Below are 26,166 nucleotides of genomic sequence, written 5' to 3' on the forward strand. Positions count from 1 at the left end.
GATCCTCAGACCTCAGTCTCCTGAGTAGCTAGGATTACAGGTGTGAGCCACCAGCGCCCAGCGCCATTTGGTTTTTAATCCTATCAACCAAGTCTCAGAGAACAGTTTTCCCACTTTTGGGATGTATGTTAGTATAACTTTCAGCACAAGCTGCTAAAACTATGTAGTATGTTTACATGTTTGTGTGTACACAGTTTTAAAGAGAAATAAATGTTGGCCTGTGGTTTTGAAATGTTAGCAAGGTTTATATTTACAAGTGACTTTCATTTAAAAATAACATTTTTACACTTACACTTACAGTCAAAAACGATAGTAACTTTTTTTCCCTATTGAAGTTTTTATGATGAGATGCTGGTTAGTTAAAGTCACTAAAGTTTTGAGTTTGAAACTGATTTTAATTAACAAATAACTTACAAATATCCAAATCAGAGAAAAGAGAATAAATATACTTGGGCTTATCAGTATAATTAGAAGATTTCTGAGTCTCTCTTCTGGCTTATATAAGAAGTGCTTATATATGGATACATATAAAAGTATGTATATGCGTAACAAAATGGCTATGAGCAGAGAGGTTGGTTTGTTTGTTGTTTTTTGGGATTTTTTTTTTTTTTTTTTTTTGTCGTGGATGCTGTTCCTCAGCTCTTAAGCTCAAGGTCACAGTGCCACTTCTGACCTTTTCTGTTTATGTGGTGCTGAGGAATCAAAGCCAGAACCTCATGCATGCAAGACAAGCACTCTTAACACTGGGCCACCTTTCCAGCCCCAAGAAGGAGTTTTTGTTTTTGAGTTAGGAAAGTGGTAGAGAGCTACTGTTAGATGTTTTCACTGTTGCCAGCTTCCATAGTTAGCTGTAAGGTTAGTCCACATTTACAAACAGCAAATACCTAGTCCTGAAAATAAATGTTCAGTATTTTTACAATCAATAATAGCTGACATATTTTGTATGTTTTACATGATAATCTCATTTTCCCATATGTAGTCTATTCTCATATTTGTAAAGTTATATATTGATATTAACAATATTGTAGCTACCTATTTGGAGGGCATAAAAATAAATGTCTACAATGATATATATTTTATTTGAAAGTACTGATTACTTTCTGAAATACTATTGAGCTTAAAGCTAATGGGCTTTAGATATCTTTCTTGTAGGAAATAATAGTATATACTTTATTTCATTAACTTAAATAAAAAATATTCAAACCAAATTTAGGAATGACAGTATACCCTTGTTACTGGATCCCTTTTTATTTATTTTGTGCTAGTACTGAGGCTTAAAATCAGTGCCTCTTGCTTGGCTTTTTGTTCATGACATGAGCTATATCACTTGAGTCATGCTTCCAGTTGGGCTTTTTGCTGGCTAATTGAGCATAGAATCTCCTGGTTTAGTCTGTCTGGCCCTGAACCTCTATATAATCATATGTTAGCTTCCTGAGTGTCTAGGATTATAGGCCTGAGCCACGGTACCCAGTGAGTCCCCTTGAAGAAATTTCCTAATTTGATTTTCACTTTGTTTTCCAGATTTTTTTGTTGTATCTGTGATTATTTTGTATGTCTTCATATTACTCATCATGTTGCATCCAGTTGCCTCTGTTGACCAGGTTCTTCAGGTAAGGCTCAGGCATATCATTTACTACTTATGGTGGTTGACAGTCTCTGGAGTAATGGTAGTTAAGACAGTAATAGGAAATGATACTTCTGTATTACATGGAATTTAAACAGCCAAATTAGATTCAGCATGTTTCTTTCATACAAGGGTTTCCAAGATCTGTCTCACTCATGTTCTTATATCACTGAAGAAAAGACTAAGCTGCCTCCATGTCTTTTTTCCAGCATCTCTCTCTCTCTCTCTCTCTCTCTCTCTCTCTCTCTCTCTCTCTCTCTCTCTCTCTCTCTCTCTCGTCGGTTGTGCGGCTTGAACTTGGCACCTGGGTGCTGTCCCTGAGCTCTTCAGCTCAAGGTGAGCACTCTAACACTTGAGACACAGCACCACTTCTGGTTTTCTGGTGGTTAATTGGATATTAGAGACTCATGGACTTTTCTGCCCAGGCTGGCTTTGAACCATGATCCACAGATCTCAGCCTCCTGAGTAGCTAGGATTACAGGCACGAACCACTGGCACCCAGCGATCTCTACCTTTCTTAATACAGTTATATTAACCTATACTCCAGTGAATAAAGAATGTAATTAAAATAGAAGCTTTTATTGACTATACTTATTTGGTCTCTGCTTCCTTCTGTTTCCCTTTGTCTACTAATGTCCCTTAGTCTTAAGATGGAAGAAGAAAAGAAAAACATTGATCTTTATATATCATTGCCCTATGTGTTGCTTTCTTTCTCAATATGTAGCCCAGGTTGGCCTTAACTTTGTGATCTTCCTACCTCTGCCTCCCTAGTAGTGTTAGGTTTATAGATGTGTATTGCCATGTCCAGCTTAATGCTGCTTCTTGAGTTGTCTACATATGACTTTATTCATAATAATCTGAGCCCTCATCCAAAATAGAAATAGGTATTACCAGGTACCTGTGTAATCCTAGCTATTCAATAGGAGGCTGAAATCTTAGGATCTAGCCTGGGTGGGAAAGTTTGTGAGACTCTTATCTCCAATTAACTACCAAAAAAGCCAGAAGAAGAGCTTGTGGCTTAAGTGGTAGAGTGCCAGCCTTGAACAAGCCCCAAGACAGCACCCATACTCTTTTTTTTTTTTTTTTTTTTTTTTGGGTCAGTCGTAGGACCTGAACTCTGGGCCTGGGTACTGTCCCTCAGCTCTTCAGTTTCAAGGCTACCACTTGAGCCACAGTACCACTTCCGGCTTTTTTCTGCTTATGTGGTGCTGAGGAATTGAACCCAGGGCCTCATGCATGCAAGGCAAGCATTCATACCACTGAGTCACCTTCCCAGCCCAACACCCAGACTCTTGAGTATAAGCTCTGTGTGTGTGTGTGTGTGTGTGTGAGAGTGTGTGTGTGTGTCCGTCCGTCCGTCCGTCCGCTGATAAAATACTTTTAAATACTTTTAAACTACCGTCTTTGCATGCAAGGCAAGCATTCTACCACTGAGTCACCTTCCCAGCCCAACACCCAGACTCTTGAGTATAAGCTGTGTGTGTGTGTGTGTGTGTGTGTGTGTGTGTGTGTGTGTGTGTGTGTGTGTGTGTGTGTGTGTGTGTGTGTGTGTGTGTGTGTGTGTGTGTGTGTGTGTGTCCGTCCGTCCGTCCGTCCGTGTGCTGATAAAATACTTTTAAACTACCGTCTTTGAGACTACCTGTCAAGTTTGTATCCATGGCTTCCCATGAGCTGGGACCACAGGAATAAAGCCACCACACCCAGCTTATAGACTGAGAGGAAGGCTTCCTAATCTTTTTTCTGGGGCTTACTTTGAACTGTAATCCTTTTGATTCCCACCTCTCTGGCTGTGGGAATATAAGTATGAGCCACTGTACCCAATAGCTCACATCTTTTTCTTTTTCCTTTTTTTTTAAAAAAAAGTAGACAGCAAGTTTATTTGAAGGTGAAATTAAAGCAATTAAAGCAAAGTAGGGAGACTGAAGAGAAGGGCTCTGAAGAAGAGTCCAATGGAATTTTCTGGAAGGGCAGTTTTCTATTACGGAGCTCCTCTTAGGTCTCTTTTCTTGGCTTTGTGGTGATTACTTGATGGCTTGTACTTGTACTGCCTTGACTCTCTACATTGGTTGAGTGGACACCCAGGCCATTATAGGGAAGAAGTGTTTGAGCAGGAACTCTTAGGCACAATCCACTTTTTAATCCCCAGCTACCTAGCAGTTACCTCTCTTTACCTCATTCCCTCTTCTGGGATGGAAACCCTAACTGCAATTAGGGAATAGGAGCAACAGACTTCTCTTGCTGCTTTCTGCTAAGAGAGGGCACAAATCTAGGATTTGTGAAAAGAAAGTAAGGAGTCTCCAAACAGAAAAGCCCCAAAGAGGAGTCCTAGGTTTTATATTTTGTACTTTAGTTTTATCTTTGTCTCAGTTAGTACCACATTGTCCATATTACTATGCCTATATAATAATGAGTATGATTTACCTCAGTCTACCTGTTCTTGAGCTTTTTCTTTTAAATTTATTTTTAGTTTGTCAGGTACCAAGAAAAGCATTATTGGAATTAGAATTACACTGAGATTATTAGGAAATTTGGGGGAGGAATGAGTTTTTCTTTCCATAAGCAATGTCTATTTCTTGAGGTCTGATATTCTTTTTTTTTTTTTAAGTTTTTTTTAGTGTTTTTGTTTGTTTGTTTATTTGTTTTGTGCTGGTCCTGGTCAGGGCCTAAGCACTGAAGGCTAGCACTCTGACCACTTTGAGCCACAGCATGACTTCCTATCTGATAATATTCTCTAAATGATTTTACATATCTTGTAAGATTTACTCCTGGCCTATTGTTTTTGTCCCCTTTATAAGTGATATCTATTTATAATGGTGGCTTTTAATTCCTTCAGATGAGGCTGGTGTATTTAGGGCAGTTATTTTAGAAATTCATCTTACATCCAGAAGCTTAATTAAAAATTTGACACATTGTTAGATTCTCCAGCACTTTCTATTTAGTCGTCACATATTATCTCAAACTGTTTAGTCCTTATATTTTTCATGTTTTATTATATTGATTCTGATGATAGTAGTAGCCTTGTCTTTTTGTTTTGTTTTGTTTTTTGTTTTGTTTTTTTTGGGTCCGGTCGTGGGGCCTGAACTCTGGGCCTGGGCGTTGTCCCTCAACTCTTCAGCTCAAGGCTAGTGCTCTACCACTTGAGCCACAGCGCCACTTCCAGCTTTTTTCTTTTTGCTTATGTGGTGCTGAGGAATCGAACCCAGGGCCTCATGCATGCAAGGCAAGCACTCTATCACTGAGCTACCTTCCCAGCCCTAGTAGTAGCCTTGTCTTGCTCCTGACTTTTAAAGATGATGATGCCTTTTTTAATACTTGTAATTTTTTAAATTTTTTCTGGTAACTGGAGGTTAAATTCAGGAGCTTGAATTTTGACCCTTGGCTTTTCAGCTCAAGGCTGATACTCTACCATTTGAGTTACACCTTGATTTCTTGCTTTTTGCTGGTTAATTACAGAGTTTTAAAAAAGTCTGGCTTAAGCCAGACTCTTCAGATCTCAGCCTCCTTAATAGCTAGGATTATAGGCCACAGCCACCTGCACCTGGCCAAGGTAATGCTTTTTCATATCATTGACTATCATTGAATATATTGTTTCTAATGTATAGGTTGTCAGGTTAAGGAAGTTTTTGTAGTTTCTATAGTGTTGTGTCAACATGGTAGATTTAAAAATTTTATTACCAGTAGTGTCTTAGTTCCTTATGTGCTACCTTTCAGGAATTTGGGTATTCATTTTAGACAAAAATAAACGCTTTTTTTTTTGTCAGTGATGGGGCTTGAACTCTGGGCCTGGGCACTGTGCCTGAGCTCTTCAGCTCAAGGTGAGTACTTTACCATTTGAGCCACAGTGCCACTTCCAGTTTTCTGAGTGGTTTATTGGTGATAAGAGGCTCACAGACTTTCTTGCCTGGAATGGCTTTGAACCATGAATTCTGAGTAGCTAGGATTACAGGCGTGAGCCACAGGAGCCCGGCTAAAATACATTTTATTTCTGCCCTGTCACATCTCTTGCTTCATAGCCACATTCAGCTCACCACCTAAACACTTAACAGCTAGTCTGGCTTCTGTTCCTGCTACTCTACTGATAATTGTTCTTACTAAGGGTGTTAACAGTCTTACTAGTTAAGTTTAATGGGCTGTGTCTGTGTCCTTTTTTTACTTGACTCCAGCATTGTTTGTTTTTTTTTTGGTGGGGGGAGGTCGGTCGTGGGGCCTGAACTCTGGGCCTAGGCGCTGTCCCTCAGCTCTTTAGCTCAAGGCCAGCGTGCTGCCACTTGAGCCATAGCACCATTTCTGGCTTTTTTCCCCCCCCCTGCTTATGTGGTGCTGAGGAATGGAACCCAGGGCCTTGGGCATGCAAGGCAAGCACTCTACCACTGAGCCACCTTACCAGCCCGACTCCAGCATTGTTAGACTGCAACCATGCCATTGTTCTTAAGGAACCTTGGTTTAACTTTGTGATGCTTTTGTTTCTCTCTGGCCAGTTCATTCTGTCTCCATTGTGGTTCTACTCTGTCTATTTCTTAAATGTTCCTCACCTCTTTATTCTTATCCTCCTCTTGTTACTCAGATGATCCCACATGTAGTCATGACTTTACCCATATTTGCCATCAATAAGTTAATGAGTCCTCATCTTTATACCCTGAGCTTAGCCCTCACTTAAGGATGTATTGAATATTACTTGATTGTTCTCATTAGTTCCCCAAATTCAGCATTTTAAAGTTTAAGTCCTTTTTTGGTATCACCTTTCCCCCCTGCCCCCCATCCCAGGACTTGAACTCTGAGCCTGAAGCTGTCCCTGGGCTCCTTTTGCTCAAGTTAACACTCTGCCACTTGAGCCACAATACCATTTCTGGCTTTTATTGTGACTAATTGGGGATAAGAATCTCATGGACTTTCCTGCCTAAGCTGGCTTTGTACTGCAATCCTCATATCTCAGCCTCCTGAGTAGTTTCAGTTACAGATGTGAGCCACCAGTACCTGGCTATTACTTATATCCAAGTCAGAAATAGAACAGAGAAAGAACAGAGAACAGAGAAAGAACAGAGAGACAGGCACATACGTCATCATCTGCTTCACCCCACCCCTCCAGGTCCAATCTCCTGCTTTTCTGTCTTCACTACAGTTCCACTTGCTATACTTTAGTTTGGGATTTATCATCTCTCTCTCTCTCTCTCTTTTTTGGGGGTCCAGTCGTGGGGCTTGAACTCTGGGCCTGGGCGCTGACCCTCAGCTCTTCAGCTCAAGGCTAGCACTCTACCACTTAAGCCACAGTGCCACGTCTGGCTTTTTTCTTTTTGCTTATGTGGTGCTGAGGAAGGATTTATCATCTCTTGACTGCGTCATTGTGGCACTATCCTCATCTCAGACCCTTCTTACTGTAAGGAAATTTTAAAAATTAAATTTTTTTTTTTCCTTTTTGGTGGTACTGGAGTTTGAAATCAGGACCTTATACACAGATGTTCTGTCACTGATCCATACATTGGTTATTTTTGTTCTGAAGTTTTAGCAAGGATTTATTTTAATATAACAGGATAAACTAGGGAGAAATGCTAGGGACATTTCCTGCTCCATATCCAGCAAATAGGAGTAAAAGACTTTCCCATTGGTTATTTTTGAGATATAGTATCATATCCCACCTAAGGTGTTTATCCAGATTATAATTCTCTAATTTTTGCTTGCTTCTGTATCCAGGAAAACAGGAATATGCCACCATGCCCAGCTTCTTCCTTTAAAGTAGTGTCTTATGGACTTTTTCTGCTTGGACTGGCCTGCAGCTAGGATCCTCTCAACCTCAGCTTTTCAATATAGCTAAGATGATAGTTACTATACCCTGAAAATTTGTGGAGAAAGAACCTTTCAAGTTTTTCACTCTGGTTGGCATTGAACCTTGATCCTCCTGCTCTCAGCCTCCCAAATAGCACCTTGCATCTGGTTCACAATAATTTTTTTCTAAATTGGCACGTCATTTGTATTTAGCACTGTATCTTAGTACCTCAGTACTAAATATTTGCTGGCTAAAGGATGGATAAATCAATGGGATTTTTTTTCTTTTATTTTTTTAGACCTTAAAAAAGAATCACATTTTAGCCAGATGTTGTGACATGTGCTATAGTCCCAGCTTCTCTGTGGCTGAAGCAGAAGGGGATCACTTGAGCCCAGGAATTCTTAGCCACATATGAGACATTATTAAAAAAGAAAGAAAGAAAAAGGGGTACAAATGTTAAAGGAGAAATTTTCAAACTTAAAATCTAGTGAAAATTTATGTTATTTCTTAAATTGATGTGTAGAGTTCTTTAAAGAATTTATCTTCATTATAATGTGAAATTTGACCAGTATTAGATGAATATCTGTTGAAAGACAGACTTTTATTTTAAAAGGAAGGACTTAGTTGACAATTTTGATCTAAAAAAGATTGGTTTTTGAGTTTGGATGTATAGAATTTAATGCTAAGTTCAGCTACTTAAGAATTTTATTGGGGCTGGGAAGTTGGCTCAGTGGTAGAGTGCTTACCTCACATGAATGAGGCCCTGGGCCATTCTTCAGCACCATATAAGCAGAAAAAGCCGGAAGTGGCACTGTGGCTCAAATGGTAGGATGCTAGCCTTGAGCTGAAGAGCTGAGGGAAGTGCCCACGCCCAGAATTCAGGCCCCATGACCAACAAAAACAGAGAGAGTTTTATCATTTAAAATGATACATACTTTGGCATTGTTTAGCATTAAGTGGATAATGTGTATGTAGATATGGCACATAATAGGAATTTTGACTTTATAATATATTGCTATAACATCAGCTACATACAACAACTTCAATTAAAATGTTTTGTTTTACAGATAATGTGTGTACCATATGAGTGGCGGATAACTATGCTCATCATTGTTCTTGTCAATGCCTTTGTATCTATCATGGTGGAGGTAAGCACTTCAGCTAGTCAAATGGCTACCTTGTTGCTTTGGGATTCTTGGATAATTTAATGGAAAGTAGAGGAGACTGGTAACATAGAAAGCCACAGTCTTGGTCTCATTGAAATTAGATCATTAAGCTTTTTCTGACCTTTTCCATCAACTGACAGTTGCATTTATGCAGATAGGAGAAAATATGAATAGCCAGTTAACAGGAAAGGAAAGCCCATGAGTATCCAGGTAGCTCCTGAACATTGAGTTCATGAGTGGCCATGTACCATGTGTTCTGTGATGTAAGACTCTTCAGGTAAGGAAGAAAGTTTGAGGGTGGGGTTTGGTACTCCCAACAAATGTAATGATTATTAATAACAAGAGTTTATTGAAAGCATCAAATAATTACAATCTTGGGCTTACCTGATTTCAGCATTTATTGCTGGGACGTTTTCCTTGGTATTTACTTTTGAGTGATATCTGAAGTCTTAAGTACTCTGATCCATTGGATATTGTATATTCTTCTTTTAAGATTGCTTCAGATGAGCTTCTCTAAAAGAAGCTAGCAAGTTCTCATTTGCTATTATTAATATACTTTGGTCTGCTCCCAAAACGACTATAGCAATGTAAGAAGCAGAAGAGGGAGATACAGTTCTAAATTTTTAGGACCTCATAGTATAGGTTTTTTAAAATAAAATTAAGGTAATTTGTTAGAAAAAAAAACTAGACTTAAAGACTAGGCTTCAGAAGTGGCGCTGTGGCTCAAGTGGTAGAGTGCTAGCCTTGAGCAGAAGAGCTCAGGGACAGTGCCCAGGCCCAGAGTTCAAGCCCCATGACTGATAACAACAACAACAACAAAAAAGACTAGGCTCAAAGATAACTTGATATTGAAATTTGAGATATAATGTGTAATGCAACATAGTATTATAGAGACCTTTTCAAGTTGTTCAATAGAAAGCACATTTAAGGCACTGTATTCTAAAAGCATTCCTTTTTCTATAGTATAAATCCCATCTTTCCACTCATATGGTCTTATGCTTACTATCTAAATATTGGTGTTGGATGCTGATGAAATCATACATATGTGTAGGTACAGATACAGGCATCATATCAGGTATTATGTGAAAATAATATACTGCCAAGAAAAGGGTTTCAAATAAGCTTAATTTAATATTGGAAACACTGAATGTTCATATGAAAACTATTTTGTGGGAAATATAGAAGTCTCATTATATTATAAATTTTATGGTTTATCTTTGTTGTAAAAGTCATGTTGTTATTCTTTATCCCTTTGCTTGCAGTATTGTAGTTTTTACTAATGATGCAGCATAGTGTGAATGATTTTAAATGTGCATGTTAAAAACAAATGACTTAAGTCATTTTTAATTCTTAACTCACTGGAATGTCTCTCAGAGCTTCTTCCTTGACACGGTCCTTTGGAAAATTGTGTTCAATCGAGACAAACAAGGAGAGTATCGCTTCACCACACAGCCACCACAGGTTGGAAATCAGCAGTTACTATCAATTCTTTGCATATATCTAGCTCTTTAGCTGTGTTCTCTGTGTTCTTTAGGGCATTCTGTGTGTGTTGCTTCAACCTTTTTTCCTTGAGCTTGGCATTTCATTTCTTGTAAGGAGTCCTAGAAAACTGATGACAAACATTTGTTTAGGCTTTTCAGGACTTCAGAAATGTCCTAAGTCTCCCATTCTGGTACTAATTCTGTGTGTATGTGAAGGTCTTGTCCTCAAAGGTGTGAGTTTCATTTCTGCCTGCATTACATTGTATGTTTTTGGTTTTCTATGTCAAAGTTTTGAATTAGAGTTGTTTCTTCTTCAGAGTCCTAAGAACAAATTTTTTAAATTTATTGTTATTGTAGAGGTGAAATACAGAGGAGTTACAGTTACATAAGTCAGATAAAAAGTAATTTCTTTTTGAACAATGTCACCCCTTCCTCCCTCTCCAAAGTTTTCCTTCTCATCTCCTTGTAGGAGTTGTATAGTTTCTTTTCTTTTCTTTTTTAATAATTTTTATTGATACTAAGCAATTACATAAATTTCACAAATATCACAGTATGGTGGGATAGTGATACTTTTAAGTTAAAGTCACAAACACATTTTAACCTTCATAAGGCAAATAGTCATTATGGTCTATAAAGTTTATGAATTCTATGAGCTTTGAAAATACAACTATTTCTTCCATATCAGGTAACATGTACATTTCTTTCCTTTTGCTTAGTGTTAGCTGTTCCTTCTACCTCTCATTCCCTCCTGCCCATCGCTGCCCTTGAGTTGCTTAGTTCATTTTCATCAACACAACGAAGAAATTTTCAAGAAATTATTTCTGATTTGTTGTCAGTGACTGTGCTTTAAATTTGTCTGGCTTTTTCCAATATAATTTTATTTGCAAGCCAAATACAACTTTTGGAGGCAGTAAAATAACATTATTGGGCTGGGAATGTGGCTTAGTGGTAGAGCTTGCCTAGCATGCATGAAGCCCTGGGTTGTTTGATTCTTCAGTACCACATAAACAGAAAAAGCTGGAAGTGGCGCTGTGACTCAAGTGGTAGAGTGCTAGCCTTGAGCAAAAGCAGCTCTCAGGGACAGTGTTCCCAGGCCCTGAATTGAAGCCCCAGGACTGGCAAAAAATTAACAACAACAACAATAATAATATTTTATACTCAAAAGGATGACGTGCCAGGAGGATTTTATTTTTTTTATCCTTAAGGAGTTGTACAAAGAGTTTTCAATTCAACAACCTGTCAGTTAGAGTACAATGTATCTTGATCAACATTGTCCCTTCCATCTTTTCCCCAAAAAACTGTATCTCTTGGTAGAAAATATGATAGGAAATTTAAATTAGATTTACTTTTTAGACTGCTATCATTGAATTAAAGCTTAGTGAGCAGCCATGAGAACTTGACTGCATAAAATCTCACCCATTTAGAACTTTATGCTTTTAGGTGGGCGATATGCTGTTCTATGTCATTCACTCATCTTTGTGCTATGGAGAAGCTTACAGAGTTCAAAAGGACTGCCTGTCATTTCTGAGTTGAACTACTTAACTCATTTTTATTTACTTTTACCTAAATGGCAATATTGAATTTTAGTTTGGTAATTTAACAGGAGTAATATCCTAGTGACACAAGATTGCTCTATAAGAGGTCCTGTAGACTGCTGTTTTAATTTTCTAATGTTGTGTAGTGAATAATGGTGGTTCTGAAATGATAGGATTAGTCTGAAAATGGCTTTAATTTCTTTTTCTCAAAGTAGTATGTGCTTTGTTGGCTATTTGTGCCTGGTAGTGGGTATGACAGAACTGTGTGGCTGAAGTAAGTAGCTAAATTTTCGCTGTGCCTATGCTTTTTCCTTTTGGCAAGTGACCTCATCTTTACAGAGGGTGAACTTTGGTTCAGATCACTGGTCCTTATGTATGTTTGTATTGAGCAGGCACAGGCCTGGGGAAAGAGTTAAATTTGAGTTTCCAGGTTCTATAAAGAGACCTCTGACTCTAGATCTAAATAGGAAATACATGTTCTGAAGAGGAGTTAAAACTAGTAAGCAATATTTTAAGAACCCCATGACATATGAGAGGAACCCCCCCTTTCCTTATTTTTCAACTAAAATAAGATTTTTCACATCATTTACTTGGTATTTTTTAAAGATTTATTAATGAGTATATCTCCCTTCACTTTTGGAGATACTGAGGTTTGAACTCAGGACCCTGAGCTTGCTATATAGGCACTCTACTGTTAGGCATTATCTCTAATCCATTTGCCCTCATTTCTAAGAGTTTGCATCTCATGAAATTTGACCACTAAAATGTTTTAAGGGAGAGAATGAAAGCAGAGGGGCTTTCAGAACCAGGAGACCCCTCATCCAGCATGTCCCATGTTCTGACTGATTTCTGAAAATCATTGAACAGAGGAGAGTTTTAGCCTTCCAGTTCTATGATCATGAAGTATTATCAAATTGATAGAAAATTTGATAGGAAATTTAAATTAGATTTACTATTTAAACTGCTCTCATTGAATTACCTTATGACAGAGAGTTCTTGTAACATTTTAGCACAGAATAGTATACTTCCATCTTCCGACACTACTGGATGTTACATAAGTTTTCACTGTTTACATTTGTGATCCTTTATTAGCTACTCCTATTAGGCTATGTTTTTATTCATTGATAATTGCTTGCCTCATCCTCCCCCCCCCCCCCCCACCTTCTACCCTCTGTAAACATTTGGCAATGTCAGATGTCAGTAATATTTTTGGTTATTACATGTTGAGGGACAGAGATTATTATTGTGGTAGCTGGTAGAGGCCAGGGATGCTGCTAAGCAATTGTTTTATGGTGATGGAGCAACCTTTCCCAGTAAAGTATTGCCTAGCCTAGGATAACAGTTTTGCTGAAGTTTAAAACCTTGCCGAAAAGTGAAAAGGAAAGTCAGGATAAGAGTAGCTTTAATTGTAGGGTTTCTTTAATATTGTATGTGACTCTTCCCACCTCAGTCCCATTTGCACTGACTGTAACTGTATTCTTTCTGAGGCTCAGTGGAGTCGGTAAAAATTTGTTGAATCAAATCAAAAGCAAATTAAAAAGAGGTTCTGGATAGCTCGCCCCTCAGTTGTAACCCCAGAAACTCACTCTGCTAACCAGCTAATCATTCTGTCATCTTTGTTATTTTTACCTATGTCATTTTCCTATAAGATAAATAGGAAGAAATTGTATATGTGGGAGGAAAAAAAAGCAAATTAAAGAAACAGTCTACAAATAATTGAGGATGTAACTGTTGTATCGGTAGATAATTTTCCTGTCATGTTCTTTAGCAGCCCTATTGTTTTCTCAAAAAAAAAATTAGCCAGAAACACCTTGGTCCATCCTTGACCCTTTGAATAAGACTTCAATGGAGATCTCTTATCTCTGGTTTTCTATAAACTCTACCCTCGAGATCTGTGCTATTCTCTTTATAGAATTTGTAGCTACTGTGCCACTTAAAGAACTAGTATCATACTATCCTGTAATTAGATCTTCTGAGGCCATTTTATTTTTACTAACTCAACATTCTTAGTGAAAAATCAAAGTGTTAACTGTAGTTATCATGCCATTTAGAATATTATTTGAGCTTATTTAAATAGGATGCTAATTTGCATTATTTTATGTTGAGGATTAGTATGGAAGGCTTCTATGTAAACTGAAATATAATACTTATTATACCTTTTTCCTTCAAACATGTCTTTATGCTTATGTACTACCCAGGAAAACATGTCCTAAAAGACTGCTAAGAGCCAATAGTTTAGTCTCAGAATGAACAACTTGGAATACTAAGAAGCAGGAGAATTGTACCTACAGATCTTTGTGAATTCCTTCATGATTTCCCTGAAACTGGCAGGGCCAGTTAATGATTCCTTCCAGAAGTAAACCCAGATCTCTGACTGCTAGACCTGCTATGTCCTCCAGCTTCAGGGACTTGGGCCCTGAATGTTTTTTATAGAGATAAGTGTTCATTCTCAGGCCCCTGTGACGACTTGTCCCGTTCATGTTCTGCCTGCAGTGCTTGCCTTTCTCCCCTTGCCATCACCCTCCCTGCCCCAACTTCTCATTGTAGCACCCCTTTTATTTCCTCCTCAGTGAGTTATATTGTGTTTGTGTATGTGTGTGCTCTATTCATATTTTTAAACTCATAAACCTATGTTTGCATAGATAGTATATTTTTGTGTACAGTATTTGAGAGGAAATAAATGCACAGGAACAACATGTTTGTAATTGTGGTAGAGTTGGGGAATTCCTGTTCCTTGTGATTTTTTTTTAATATAACATGTTTATTGTTTTTTGTTTTGTTTGTCGGTTGTGGGGCTTGAACTCTGGGCCTGGGCGCTGTCCCTCAGCTCTTTAGCTCAAGGCGAGCACTCTACCACTTGAGCTACAGCACCACTTCCGGTTTTTCTGGTGGTTTATTGGAGATGGGAGTCTCACGGTCTCTCCTGCCCGGGCTGGCTTTGAACCGCGATCCTCAGATCTCAGCCTCCTGAGTAGCTAGGATTACAGGCGTGAGCCACCAGCGCCCGGCTAACATGTTTATTGTTTTAAGCAAAAAATGTTTAATGTAAAAACTATCCGGTTGTGATTGTTTTCAATTTATTTCAGTTTTTTTGCTTGTCTTAAATTTAGATACATGTATATATGTATATTTATGTATCTGTATGTAGGTCTTAATTTTAATTACACATGGCTTTTGCTTTCTTAGCCTTGTGTGCATTTTCCTTCAGACTTGTCTAGACAGACAGATTGATTGTTCCTACCTTTTTGTTTTTGAAGCAAGCAGTCAACATTGGCCTTTGTGTTCCTTTAACAATACTGCTTCCCATTAAATAAGTTATGGTTTTCATATTGATTTAGAAGCAGTTGATTTTTCCACAACTGGATTGAAGTATTTTAAAAACTGGGAAAAGAGTAAATTCAAGTAGTGAATCATTGTCTCAGGTTAAATACGAAGTGTTGTATATGTGATGTACTAGAAAGGAGTTGCCATCTGTTATTGACCTACTAAAGAATCCTATACATAGTTATGTCTATGGTCTGTGGCTAGTTACTTCTATACTCTAATGTTTAGCTAAGTTCTTATATATTTCTTTTAAGGGGTGGTAATATAATAGTGGCGCAAAATTATTCATTACACTCAGTGTTATCATAGAGAAGAGGAAGAATAAGTTGTCCTGATATCTCAGTAAGATGAGAAAGACCTCAAGTATGTGAAAAAGTTTTCTTTTTAAAGCATTTCACTATCTTCCATTGGCTACTTTCAAGACATGACTAAATATATATTAGCAGATATGCCTTTCTTGATCATAATTCTTGTTCACATTCAAATAGGTATCTTCAGATTGTGATTCCATTTTGAAGGATTACTTCAGTTGTGATTAGAACTTAGTATAGGCCATGTCCTATTTTGATTGGCAAATAACTACCTAGGATTTCACTTTTACTGAGGAATACTACTACAGGTCCCAGTCATTTAGTTTTTATTTCAAGTTATAACTATAAGGATACCTTTTATTCCTTTATTGACTTCATGTTTTTATACATTAACTAGGAACTCTGCTTTCTGATTTTCCTGCAGTTATTTATCTAAGCTCACAATCATTAATAACATCAAGATTGTTGACAAGGATCTCAAAGTCTGTTGGGCTTTTTATAATAAATTCTAAGAGATAGTCTTTGCTTGCATGTCTTATGTGTCTCTCTCCAGTTGTAGAGCAATAAGGGGAACCAATAAAATAATGTCTTCATTGGGCATAGTGGTTCATGTCAGTAATCCCAGCTACTTCAGAGGTGTAGAGACTTGGAGGATTTTACTTTAAAGCCAGCCTGTGGAAGAGGCAGGGGAATTGGCAAGATCTAATCCAGCAATCCAGGCATGCTGGCACATATTATCTCTATGGTTGGGGGACATAGGTTGGAATATAACTGGGCAAAAATGGAAGACCTTACTGAAAATAACGATAGCCAAAAGAAGCTAAACAAGTGGCAAAACACCTGTGTGTAGCAAGCATCAGGCCCTGAGTTAAACCTCAGTATGACCCCTGCCCTCCAAAAGTTGTTTTTTGTTCGTTTTAGTGAAGCTGTGGTTTTATTTAGTCTTTTATTTTGATACAGGGTCTATGTATCCCAGGTTTGTCTTGAATTTCAGTCCTTCTGCCTCATCGTCCCTAGCTCTAGGATTCTAGGCATGTCCATGCTCTACTGATAAAAGAAGGATAGGCAGATTATGACCCAACAGTATTTATTTCATGTTTCATGGTTTTGGAAAGTGACATTAACAAAAATAATGATTTTTCCGCTACCTTCTTCCAAAAGATAGGTTGGGATAGATTATCATGATTTTCAAATCCAATATTTAAAAAATTCTCTTTCTCTGGACACCAGTGGCTCATGCCTCTAAAATCATAGTCACTCGAGGCTGAGATCTGAGGACCCCTGGTCAAAGCCAGCCTGGGAAGGAAAAAAATCTGTGACTCTTCAATTAACCACAAAAGCTGGAAGTGGAAGTGTGGCTCAAGTGGTGCCAGCCTTGAGCAAAAGAGCTCAGGGACAGTGTCCAGGTCTGGAATTTAAGCTCCATTACTGGCATACACGAAAGAAAAGAGAGAGAAAGAAAATATATTCTTTCTAGTTACTCTGAATATATTAAATGTTTTATGTTATCAAATCTAGATCTGCAAGTTATTTAAAAATACATCAGTACACAACACATAGGTACTATACATAAAATTGAAGAAACTGAAGTTACCATGATAATAAAAAAAAACTCTTTAAAAACAATCTGTTCCTAAATAATTGACAGCTGACTTTTTTACATGGGTTGTGTTCATTTGTTTGTTTTATTCAGAAGTCGTTTTTTATTGTTTTTGTGATAATGTTTCTTCTCCTGTTAAAAACAATATCAATCAGCTAGAGTGTTCTTTTGTCCTAGGAGTCAGTGGATCGGTGGGGGAAATGCTGCTTGTCTTGGGCACTGGGCTGTAGAAAGAAGACGCCAAAGGCAAAGTACATGTATCTGGCACAGGAGCTCTTGATTGATCCGGAATGGCCACCCAAACCTCAGACAACAACAGAAGCTAAAGCTTTGGTGAAGGAGAATGGATCATGTCAGGTCATCACCATAACATAGCAATGACTTGGTGTCATTGGTTTGCTAATAGCAGTGTTCAGGAGAGAGAATGATTTTATGATTTCCTGATCCTGTGTGTCAGAATAGCCACTATTTCAATTTATGCTTCTTCTTCTGATAATATACAGTAATTGATTTGAAAGCTTTGCTTTAAAACACATACAAAAGAGAGAGTGACATTGAATTCAGACCTGGTTATATCTTCATTCAGTAACCTAAGTATTATATAAATATTGTAGAATTTGACTGTTACCCTATGTGATTATTTATATTGGGTACCAGAGAAATCTGGTGTTCAGTAAGTTTTTCAACATTGGCTTTTGAAACTAGTTTGCTTTTTAAAATTTTTTCTCACAACCCCTTTTGACAGGAAATGTTTATAAGTGTGTATATATATATATATATACATATACACATACATATATACACACATATATGTATATTATATATATATGTATGTGTATATATATATATGTGTGTGTATATATATATATATATATATATATATATATATATTATAGGCCCTAAATTTGTGATTGTTAAAAATAAAATGGCTGTTCATTAACCTCCATTGAAAACAAATTGAAAGCCTGATTTCATTTCAGTATTTCTTCCAAAGAATTCCCTGTAAACATACATATAACAGTTCCCTTTGATGGTTAGAAGTTAGGAATGAGGTTGTGTAGTGTTGCTTATAGAACAACTCAGGTAATTCTGTGTATGGTTTATATTTTCTGTGCAAACTGCCTGGGTTTATTTTTCTAATCAGTAAGGTGCTTCACTGCTTCTTGATGTCCTCCAAGTTGTTGAGTGGATCTTGTGCTATGTCTGGGGTCAGTAGTCTACTTTGCTTCACTTGAACCTTGGCAAACCTTTTTCACTAGAAAAAGGCAGTAGATAGAAATCTTATTTTTCTAATAGCTCTTCATACCTCTTTTTGTTCAGAATTTGTTTTATTTTAATTATCTAAAGACAGGATAATAGTGAGCTTTAGTTTTTGCATTTTGTTAGTTAATATTTTACCTTGAAAGTTTTTTTTTTCAAGGTTTCCTGTCAATAATGGGGCTTTTAAAAATTGGTATTGGATTTGAATAACTACTGATTTTTCAAAGCAGTGTGAAATTGGTGAACATTTGTTACAAAGCCATTAGATGGCGCCAGCATACTTTTTTTTGTTAACATTTTTGGTGTGGCAATTTCTGGGAGATAAAAAAATCCAGGAAACAAAGTTAAAGAATTGAAGACATTCAGTGAGCCAAAAGAAGGAAATATTGGAAAGTTTTTCATCTTTCTGTTTTGTCCAATTAATGTTTAAATTCTAGAGGAATTTTAAAGCTACTTTTTAAATACCCACAGTTAAAATTGACATAGGACTGATATTGCTGTAAAGGAACCCTAAATTATTAAAGCAATGTGACGTTGTTCTATGTTCTCACTTAACAATCACATGTTTGTGCTTTTCACTCCTAGCTGATCATTACATAGTTGCCAATCGACCAGGTGTTACCCAGAATTGTAGAACCAAATGTTTCTTCTTATTTATGCTGCAAAGAACTGAATGATGTTTGATAACTGTAGAACATATAAATTACACTCAGGATCACTGTTACTGCTATTGCCACTGATGATTATTACAAAAAATACAATCCATATTTTCATCAAAATGTATAATGTGATATTAATACACATTAGATAAGAACAATTGTTCCATGAATGATTCTGTGAAGCTATGCATCTTAGACCTCTTGAGCTGTGAATTAGCACTATTTTCTATAATTTCATGATCTCTTGATTGTTTTATAATGCTTATATCCACTTAAAATATGCTCAAGTATTACTCTTTAGTGATTTCCACAATTGCAAATTTTATTCTTTGGGTTAAATACTGAAGCATATCATTCCAGTAATTGCCAAGTACAATTTAAAAATCCAGTTATTGATTGTATTTAACATCTTTAAGAGCATGATCATAAAAACCTATTTTTGACATACATATCTTTTAATGTTTAGAGTTAAGGGTTTCTAGCTCATCTCCCCATATAATTTTCATCAAAGGAATAAGGTTTGAGGTAGATGGGAGAGCATCGGTAGGCAGTTAGACTTAAAAAGACAGGATAGGTTTTCAAGGTGAGAATATTATTTGAGGAATATCTGTGAATCCAGGTGTGGCTCCTGCTCAGTGCCATAGACAGTCCTCTCTGTAGGTCACCATTACGTAGTAGTTTTGGTTCTGAGTTTTACATTAAATTATTTGAGTGTATACAGACCTAATTTTTAAAATCTGTACATATATTATTTTGATGTATTAAGATTGATAAATATTGCTGATTTAAATTTTATTTATGCACATACTTAAAGGACAGAAATGTCCGGGAAAGTAATTGTTAAATAATGATATGTAACTTTTTAACTTTTTAAATAAATAACAAGATTTTTAATGTGTGTGTCCCTCAGGGTTGTTTAAAGTTCCCCCCCCCCCCCTTAAATATGCATATGTTTTCTATCTTTTAGCACCAACTGCTGTCAAGCGATGCTGCAAATAATGCTTGAATAAGAGTGGCTAAGCCAACAGCAAAAGAAATACTTTTTATAGTAGTTTTATAATCCTTAAATTCGAAAAGCTTTCCAAATTGCACTTGCATTTAAACAAAACTGTTGCAGTTTTTACTCTATTTATTTCCTTTTCCCATGTTGTTGAAAGTATTGCACAGTTTCAAAAGGCATGGTTAATATATCGATGTTTATGTAGTCTGTTTCAAACCAGCTATTGACAACTATCCAACAAAGAACAGAATTCAAGCTTTAGAAAAAACACACTGAATATTTCATGCATGCAATTTTGACATATCTGAAAATAGGCTTTTGTATATTTATGGTGGGAGGTGGTGGGGAGCTTTTAATAAGGTAGGATGTCAATGTTTGTACAGTCTGGGCATTTACACATATTTTTAATGTATTAAAATTTGGTAATTATGTGCACATGAAATTAATGAAATAGTTTTTTCCTGTTATGATTTGTGAATTCCCTAAGAACCTGGATTTTTTTAAGTAACTTTATATCAGAAATGACACTGCATCTTTATATTTTTAAAATTGTATTGCTGCTCAAGAATGGTACCCTGTTGTCAAAAAGGCATACATTCATAATTGTACATTCAGCATTGTAAATAACCTTATTAAATCTTTTTTTGATTGAAGCTATTAAAAATAAAAACTTAAATGAATTGTGTATTTCTACTATTTTTCCTGTGTTGATATATTGTTTGCTTTTTTTGTTATGACTACGTGCCTCTCTGGATTAATTAATAATTGCTTAGTACTTCCCCATTTCCTTGTTTTCTTCTTTTTAAAAAACACTTCGTTATTGAGAGGGAAAAAGGGAACAGCTTACACTAAGCAAAAGGAAAGAAATGTAAACATCACTTGATGTAGAAGAAATAATTGTATTGTCAAAAAATTCACAAACTTTATGGACCATGATAAAGGCAGTTTGCCTTGTGAAGGTTAAAATGTGTTTGTGACTTTAATTATCACTATTCCACAATACTGTGAAATTTATGTAATCACCTAATCTCAATTAAAAACAAAAAAGAAAAGTGAGAGAAGGGATGGTTTAGGAGTGATGAGTGACAAGCTGTCAAGCGATGCTGCAAATAATGCTTGAATAAAAGTGGCTAAGCCAACAGCAAAAGAAATACTTTTCATGATAGTTTTATAATCTTTAAATTCAAAAAGCTTTCCAAATTGCACTCGGCATTTAAAACTTGCAGTTTTTACTCTATTTCCTTTTCCCATGTTGAAAGTATTGCACAGTTTCAAAAGGTATGGTTAATATATTGATGTCAGACAGCTTGTATTCATATACTGTTTTGTAAATGGGAACTTCTTTGTACAACTACTTAAAAATAATAATAAAGATGTTTTTTAAAAACTTCATTATTAAGTAGTTGTACAAAGTCAGGTTATGAATACAGTGCTCCTTGATCACTGTCACCCCATCCTTTGTTTCCCCTATTTCCTCCCTCCCATCTCTACCCTCAAGTTGCATAGTTCTATTTGTACATGATGTACATTGAATATAATGACTACCTTTGCTCACCCTTCCTCCTCTCACATTTCCCCATCATTACTCTCCTTTGTTAAACAGTTTGATTTAAGCGTGAGTTTTGAGGCTAGTCCAGATAGCATGCCTCATACCACACCAGGCTTGGACCGTCCTGGGATGATGCTCCTCAGTCAGATGCAAAGTAGAACCACATACTAAGTGTCAGGAGCTTGGAGGGCAATGCTGAGATTGTTGGACTTACTACAGTCTATTAGTAGTGATGGTGAGAACTGAAAAGGACCCATGATAACTGCAGAGGCAGTGGTTCTTCCCTCTGGTTAGAACTATGACTAGGAGAACACTGTTGGATCAACACTTGCTGGGCTTACTGTCCTTGGCTACATTAAATACTAATGGGATTCCAGGGCTTTTATTTTTTATTTATCTTTTTATTGAAGTTTGAACTGAGGCTCACACTTGCCAAGGCAGCTGAGCCATACCTGAACCCTTTTTTGGAGATAGTCCCATTTCTGGCATATAAATGGTTTTGAACCCTGATCTGCCAATTATGTTTCTTCTTGAAGCTAGGATAATGGTGCACAATGTTAACATCCAATTACTGATTGAGAAAGTTGTGAACTTTGCTTCCCAAGCTAGCCAGGAACCATGATCTTTCCAATGTGAACCTCTCAAGTAGCTAAAATAACAGGCATCTAGCTTTTGATGCTTTTTTGATAACATCTACATCCTACATAAAATAACTTAGAAAATGCTTATGCTCCACCATTCTATTTGTAGTTCTAGAGGGAAAGTTTACTCTTATGCAATTAAACATTGACTTGCACTTCATTTTGTGCATAATTATAAGAAAAGTGGGCAAAAGAGGATCTAAACTCAGATGAGGCACAAGTGGACTTAAGTTAAATGAGAAGATACTCAGTTTCGCCATCAAACAGGGAAATGGAAAGCAAACTGCTAGGATAAATGGCAACTGAGAAAAAATTTCAAGAATACCATATATGGACAGTGATGAATGGACAGGGATTTTCAAACTTAACAGGTAGCATTGGACATCAGTACAACCCCTTTGAGAACAGGTTGACATTAGTGCAATTGAATACGGGAAGACATCACATCAGCAATGGCATTATTGAGCATGTTCCACAATAGACTCAGCCTTTATCTTTGAAATGGAGAGTCTGGTACTGGAAGTAGAGATGTGTGGCTCAAGTGGTAGAGCACCAGCCTTGAGCAAAAAAGCCAGGTTAGGATGAAAGGCCCTGATTTCCAAAGCCCCAGTACTGGCAGATGGGGGGAAGGGGAAAAGGGAAGGAAAAAAAAATTGAGAATGGACAGGAGGCCTGCAGAAGAAGAGTTCCATTCAGGGCTGTGGTTGCTGCCCTGATCCAATTGTTGCTATTTTTCTAGCATCGATGCTGTATTGTGCCATTTATGGAAAAACTTACCCTCCTGCTACTACTATTCTTTGACAGAAGGATTCAAATTATAAGCAATGTCTTAAGTTTGGAGAAATTTGCCAGGAAAAAACTAGAATATGCACTGTAAGATAAGAGTCCTTTCCTTTCTTCTGGGCAAGTTGTCATCAGGATGCAGATACGCTCTTTCTTCCTTTGGAAAGTGCTCAGTCACATGTGCCTCTACAAGCCTCTCAGTTGCTCCCGGGGACTGAGCCACTCCAGGTAAGGCTCAATTTTTGTTCTAAATTAGTGTAATTAGAGGGTTTAGCCTGTGTATGTACATACGAGAAAAATGGGTAGGAGAAACAATTTGTATAGTTTCACCTGAGAAATACTGTTTTGGCGGACTAGTATTAAATTTCACAGGTATTTAATGCCTGTGTATTTAAATTTTATTAAGCATCTTAGAAATAGTGTCTCCTTATTAGAATGTAAATCAGAAATACTACCTTCCAGTTCTAAGCATATCAGCCTTAATTTATTTTTGGTGGTGGTGGTGATTGGTGATCGTGGGGCTTGTACTCGAGGCCTGGGCACTGTTCCTGAGATTTTCAGCTCAAGGTGAGCGAGCACTCTTACCATTTGAACCACAGCGCCACTTCTGATCTTTAACTTAAAAAAAAAAATTTTTTTTTTGTTTTCTTGACAATCTTGCATGTAGTCCAGATTAGCCACAAACTCATGGCCCTCCTGACTTAGGTTCCATGAGGATAATTATACCCAGCTCTTGGCTAGTGTAAGGTCTGAATGCATACATTTAACTTAAACAGTGCAGAGAAACATGCATGGTGTTAAGAAACGGGCTAGTATTTATCTGATAGGCTTAGCAGAAGTCAAGTGTTTGCTGTTTGAGGCATGAGCGAGGAGTGCAGACTTCACTTTCTCCTTCCTCACTGCTAAAGTCAATCCTAGGTACATCGAAGTCAAGAGCACCACCAAGGTTTTTTCGTAATGCTGCAAGGTCTGTGACCCAGAATGTGAGAATGGTGAATTAATGAGTCCTCTTGCTATGTGAACTTTTCAGCTCTAAGGTAGCTTGGAAAACCCTTGAAATGCAGTTCTTCAACTGAATACAAAACGAAAGATAGGGCAGGCCCTGTTGATGTGACACAAACCTGGTTTCCCCAGCTGAGGAATTCTGCCTGCCCCGCGTGTACTCAGAAGGCAGTGAGAGTCCGGGGTGGGGGCAGGACTGTGCCTGTGAGCATGCGCAAGGTGACCTGCCGCGCCTCTCTCTTGCCGTTGCAGACATGCTGAGAAGCACCCTGCTGTGCGCGGTGCTGGCGCTCCTGCGCGCGCAGCCCTTCCCCTGTCCCCCAGCCTGCAGGTGTGTCTTCCGCGACGCCGCGCAGTGCTCCGGCGGCCACGTGGCGCGCATCGGAGAGCTGGGTCTGCCCACCAACCTCACGCACATCCTCCTTTTCCGAATGGGCCGGGGCGCCTTGCAGAACCACAGCTTTAGTGCCATGACGGTCCTGCAGCGCCTGATCCTCTCCGACAGCCACATTTCCGCCATTGAGCCCGGCGCGTTCAGTGACCTGATCAAGCTAAAAACGCTCAGGTTGTCGCGCAATGGAATCACGCATCTTCCGGGTGCGCTCCTGGATAGGCTGGGGCTCCTGGAACAGTTGTTCTTGGACCACAATGAACTGAGAACCATGGACCGACACCTATTTCGGAAACTGGCTAGCCTGCGGGAGCTGGTCCTCAACCACAATCGACTGGCGTTCCTGTCTCCCGACCTCTTCGCAAAGCTGGAGAACCTGAAGTTGTTGGATCTGTCGGCGAACAACTTAACTCACCTGCCCAGGGGACTGCTTGGAGCCCAGGCGAAGCTGGAGACACTTCTGCTCCACACAAACCAGCTCGTCTCTCTGGATTCGGGGCTGCTGGACCATCTGGCCGCCCTGATGGAGCTGCGGCTGGATGGAAACCACCTGAGTGCCATCGCGCCCGGTGCCTTCGACCACCTGGGCAACCTGAGTTCTTTGACCCTTTCTAGAAATCGCCTTGCCTTTCTGCCCCCCGCACTCTTTCTCCATTCGCGCAGTTTGACTCTGCTCACCCTGTTCGAGAACCCCCTAGAAGAGCTCCCCGAGGTGCTCTTCGGAGAGATGGCGGGCCTGCGGGAGCTGTGGCTCAACCGCACCCTCCTGCGCACGCTGCCCGCCGCGGCCGCCTTCCGCAACCTGAGCAACCTGCAAACGCTGGGGGTGACGCTGAGCCCGCACCTGAGCGCGCTCCCTCCGGGCGCCCTCGGGGGCCTGGCCGAGCTCCGCGTGCTCGCCCTGCACGCCAACGGCCTGGCCTCCCTCCCCGAGGCCTTGCTGCGCGGCCTCGGGCACCTGCGCCAGGTATCCCTGCACCACAACAGGCTGCGGGCCCTGCCCCGCACGCTCTTCCGCAACCTCAGCAACCTGGAGAGGGTCCAGCTGGACCACAACCAGCTGGAGGTCCTTCCTGGTGACGTGTTTGGGGAGCTGCCCCAGCTGACGGAGGTCCGGCTGGGGCACAATCCCTGGCTCTGTGACTGTGGCTTGTGGCCGTTCCTGGAGTGGCTGCGGCACCACCTGGACCTCGTGGGCCGAGACGAGCCCCCGCAGTGCCGCGGCCCGAGGCTGCGCGCCGGCCTGTCGCTGTGGGATCTGCTGGAGGGTGACCCGTGGTGCCCCAGCCCTCGCGGGCGGCCGCCAAGACCTCCCGCCCAGAACCTCCTCCTGGAAACCACTCTTGCTTCCTGGCTGCCTAATAGCTCCGAAGCTTGGTTGCGGACCCAGCTAGTGGCCACCGGCGAGCGTCAAGATCCTCATAGTCTCTTCTGGTGGCTTTATGTTCTGGTTTTAGTAGCTCAGGCCGTCGTAACCGGGGTCATTGTGTTTGCTATGATTAAAATTGGCCAGCTCTTTCGAAAATTAATTAAAGAGAGGGCCCTTGTTTGAATCAACGGGAAAACCTTGCCATTAGTTAAAACGTGACCAGAGTATGTTCAGAAAGTGGCTCCAGGGAGAATCCAGGCCAGCTGTTGCTACCTTCCCTCCCTCCCTCCCTCCCCCACCCCCTCTGCTCTCTCCCCTTCTTCCTTCCCTCCTGCCCCTTTCCCCCCTCTTCCACTTCTCTCTCCCCTCCTCTTCTCCCCATCTTCCTCCTTTTTCCTTCTCTTTTCCTTCGCTTCCATTTCCTTCTCCCCTCTCCTCTCCCTGCCCCTCCAGCCCTTCCTCTCCCTTCAGCTCCTTCTTCCAGTCCCTCCAGTCTTCCCTCTTCTTCCCTCCCCTCCCCTTTCCTGAAGTCTTCCATTTGTAAATTAGGACAGCTAGCCTGCCTCTCTTTTGCCCTTATGATTCCTTGGGGCCCATCCTCTCCCACTGTGCCCTGCTTGGTGTGTCTGGTGGAGAGAGAGTAAAGACACGCCTCCTAGTAAGGGCCCTCTCCTGCATAAAGCAATGTCCCTTCCATCTCTATGATGATT

At 39.2% G+C, this 26,166-nt stretch overlaps 2 protein-coding genes across 2 annotated transcripts in view; both read left to right on the forward strand.

Annotated features, from left to right (window-relative positions):
- The window catches only part of Atp13a3 (ATPase 13A3), a 96,455-nt gene extending 78,871 nt beyond the window's left edge, over nt 1-17,584 (forward strand). The window contains exons 32-35 of the mRNA XM_042670322.1: nt 1,522-1,610; nt 8,453-8,533; nt 9,926-10,012; nt 16,980-17,584. Of these exons, the coding sequence (XP_042526256.1) occupies nt 1,522-1,610; nt 8,453-8,533; nt 9,926-10,012; nt 16,980-17,177 (455 nt within the window). The 3' untranslated portion in view covers nt 17,178-17,584. The remainder of the gene's footprint in view (nt 1-1,521; nt 1,611-8,452; nt 8,534-9,925; nt 10,013-16,979) is intronic.
- A 6,366-nt stretch (nt 17,585-23,950) lies between these two features.
- Nucleotides 23,951-25,700, forward strand: Gp5 (glycoprotein V platelet). Its single transcript, XM_042669806.1, has one exon. The coding sequence runs from the start codon at nt 23,951-23,953 to the stop codon at nt 25,637-25,639; it is 1,689 nt and encodes a 562-aa protein (XP_042525740.1). The 3' UTR covers nt 25,640-25,700.
- Nucleotides 25,701-26,166: the final 466 nt, after the last annotated feature.

The sequence above is a fragment of the Dipodomys spectabilis genome, unplaced genomic scaffold, assembly GCF_019054845.1.
Source record: "Dipodomys spectabilis isolate Male_0828 unplaced genomic scaffold, ASM1905484v1 ptg000017l, whole genome shotgun sequence".
Lineage (NCBI taxonomy): Eukaryota > Metazoa > Chordata > Mammalia > Rodentia > Heteromyidae > Dipodomys > Dipodomys spectabilis.

Coding starts and splice junctions, on each gene's coding strand:
- Gp5 (XM_042669806.1), top strand. CDS start 23,951: ATGCTGAGAAGCACCCTGCTGTGCGCGGTGCTGGCGCTCCTGCGCGCG.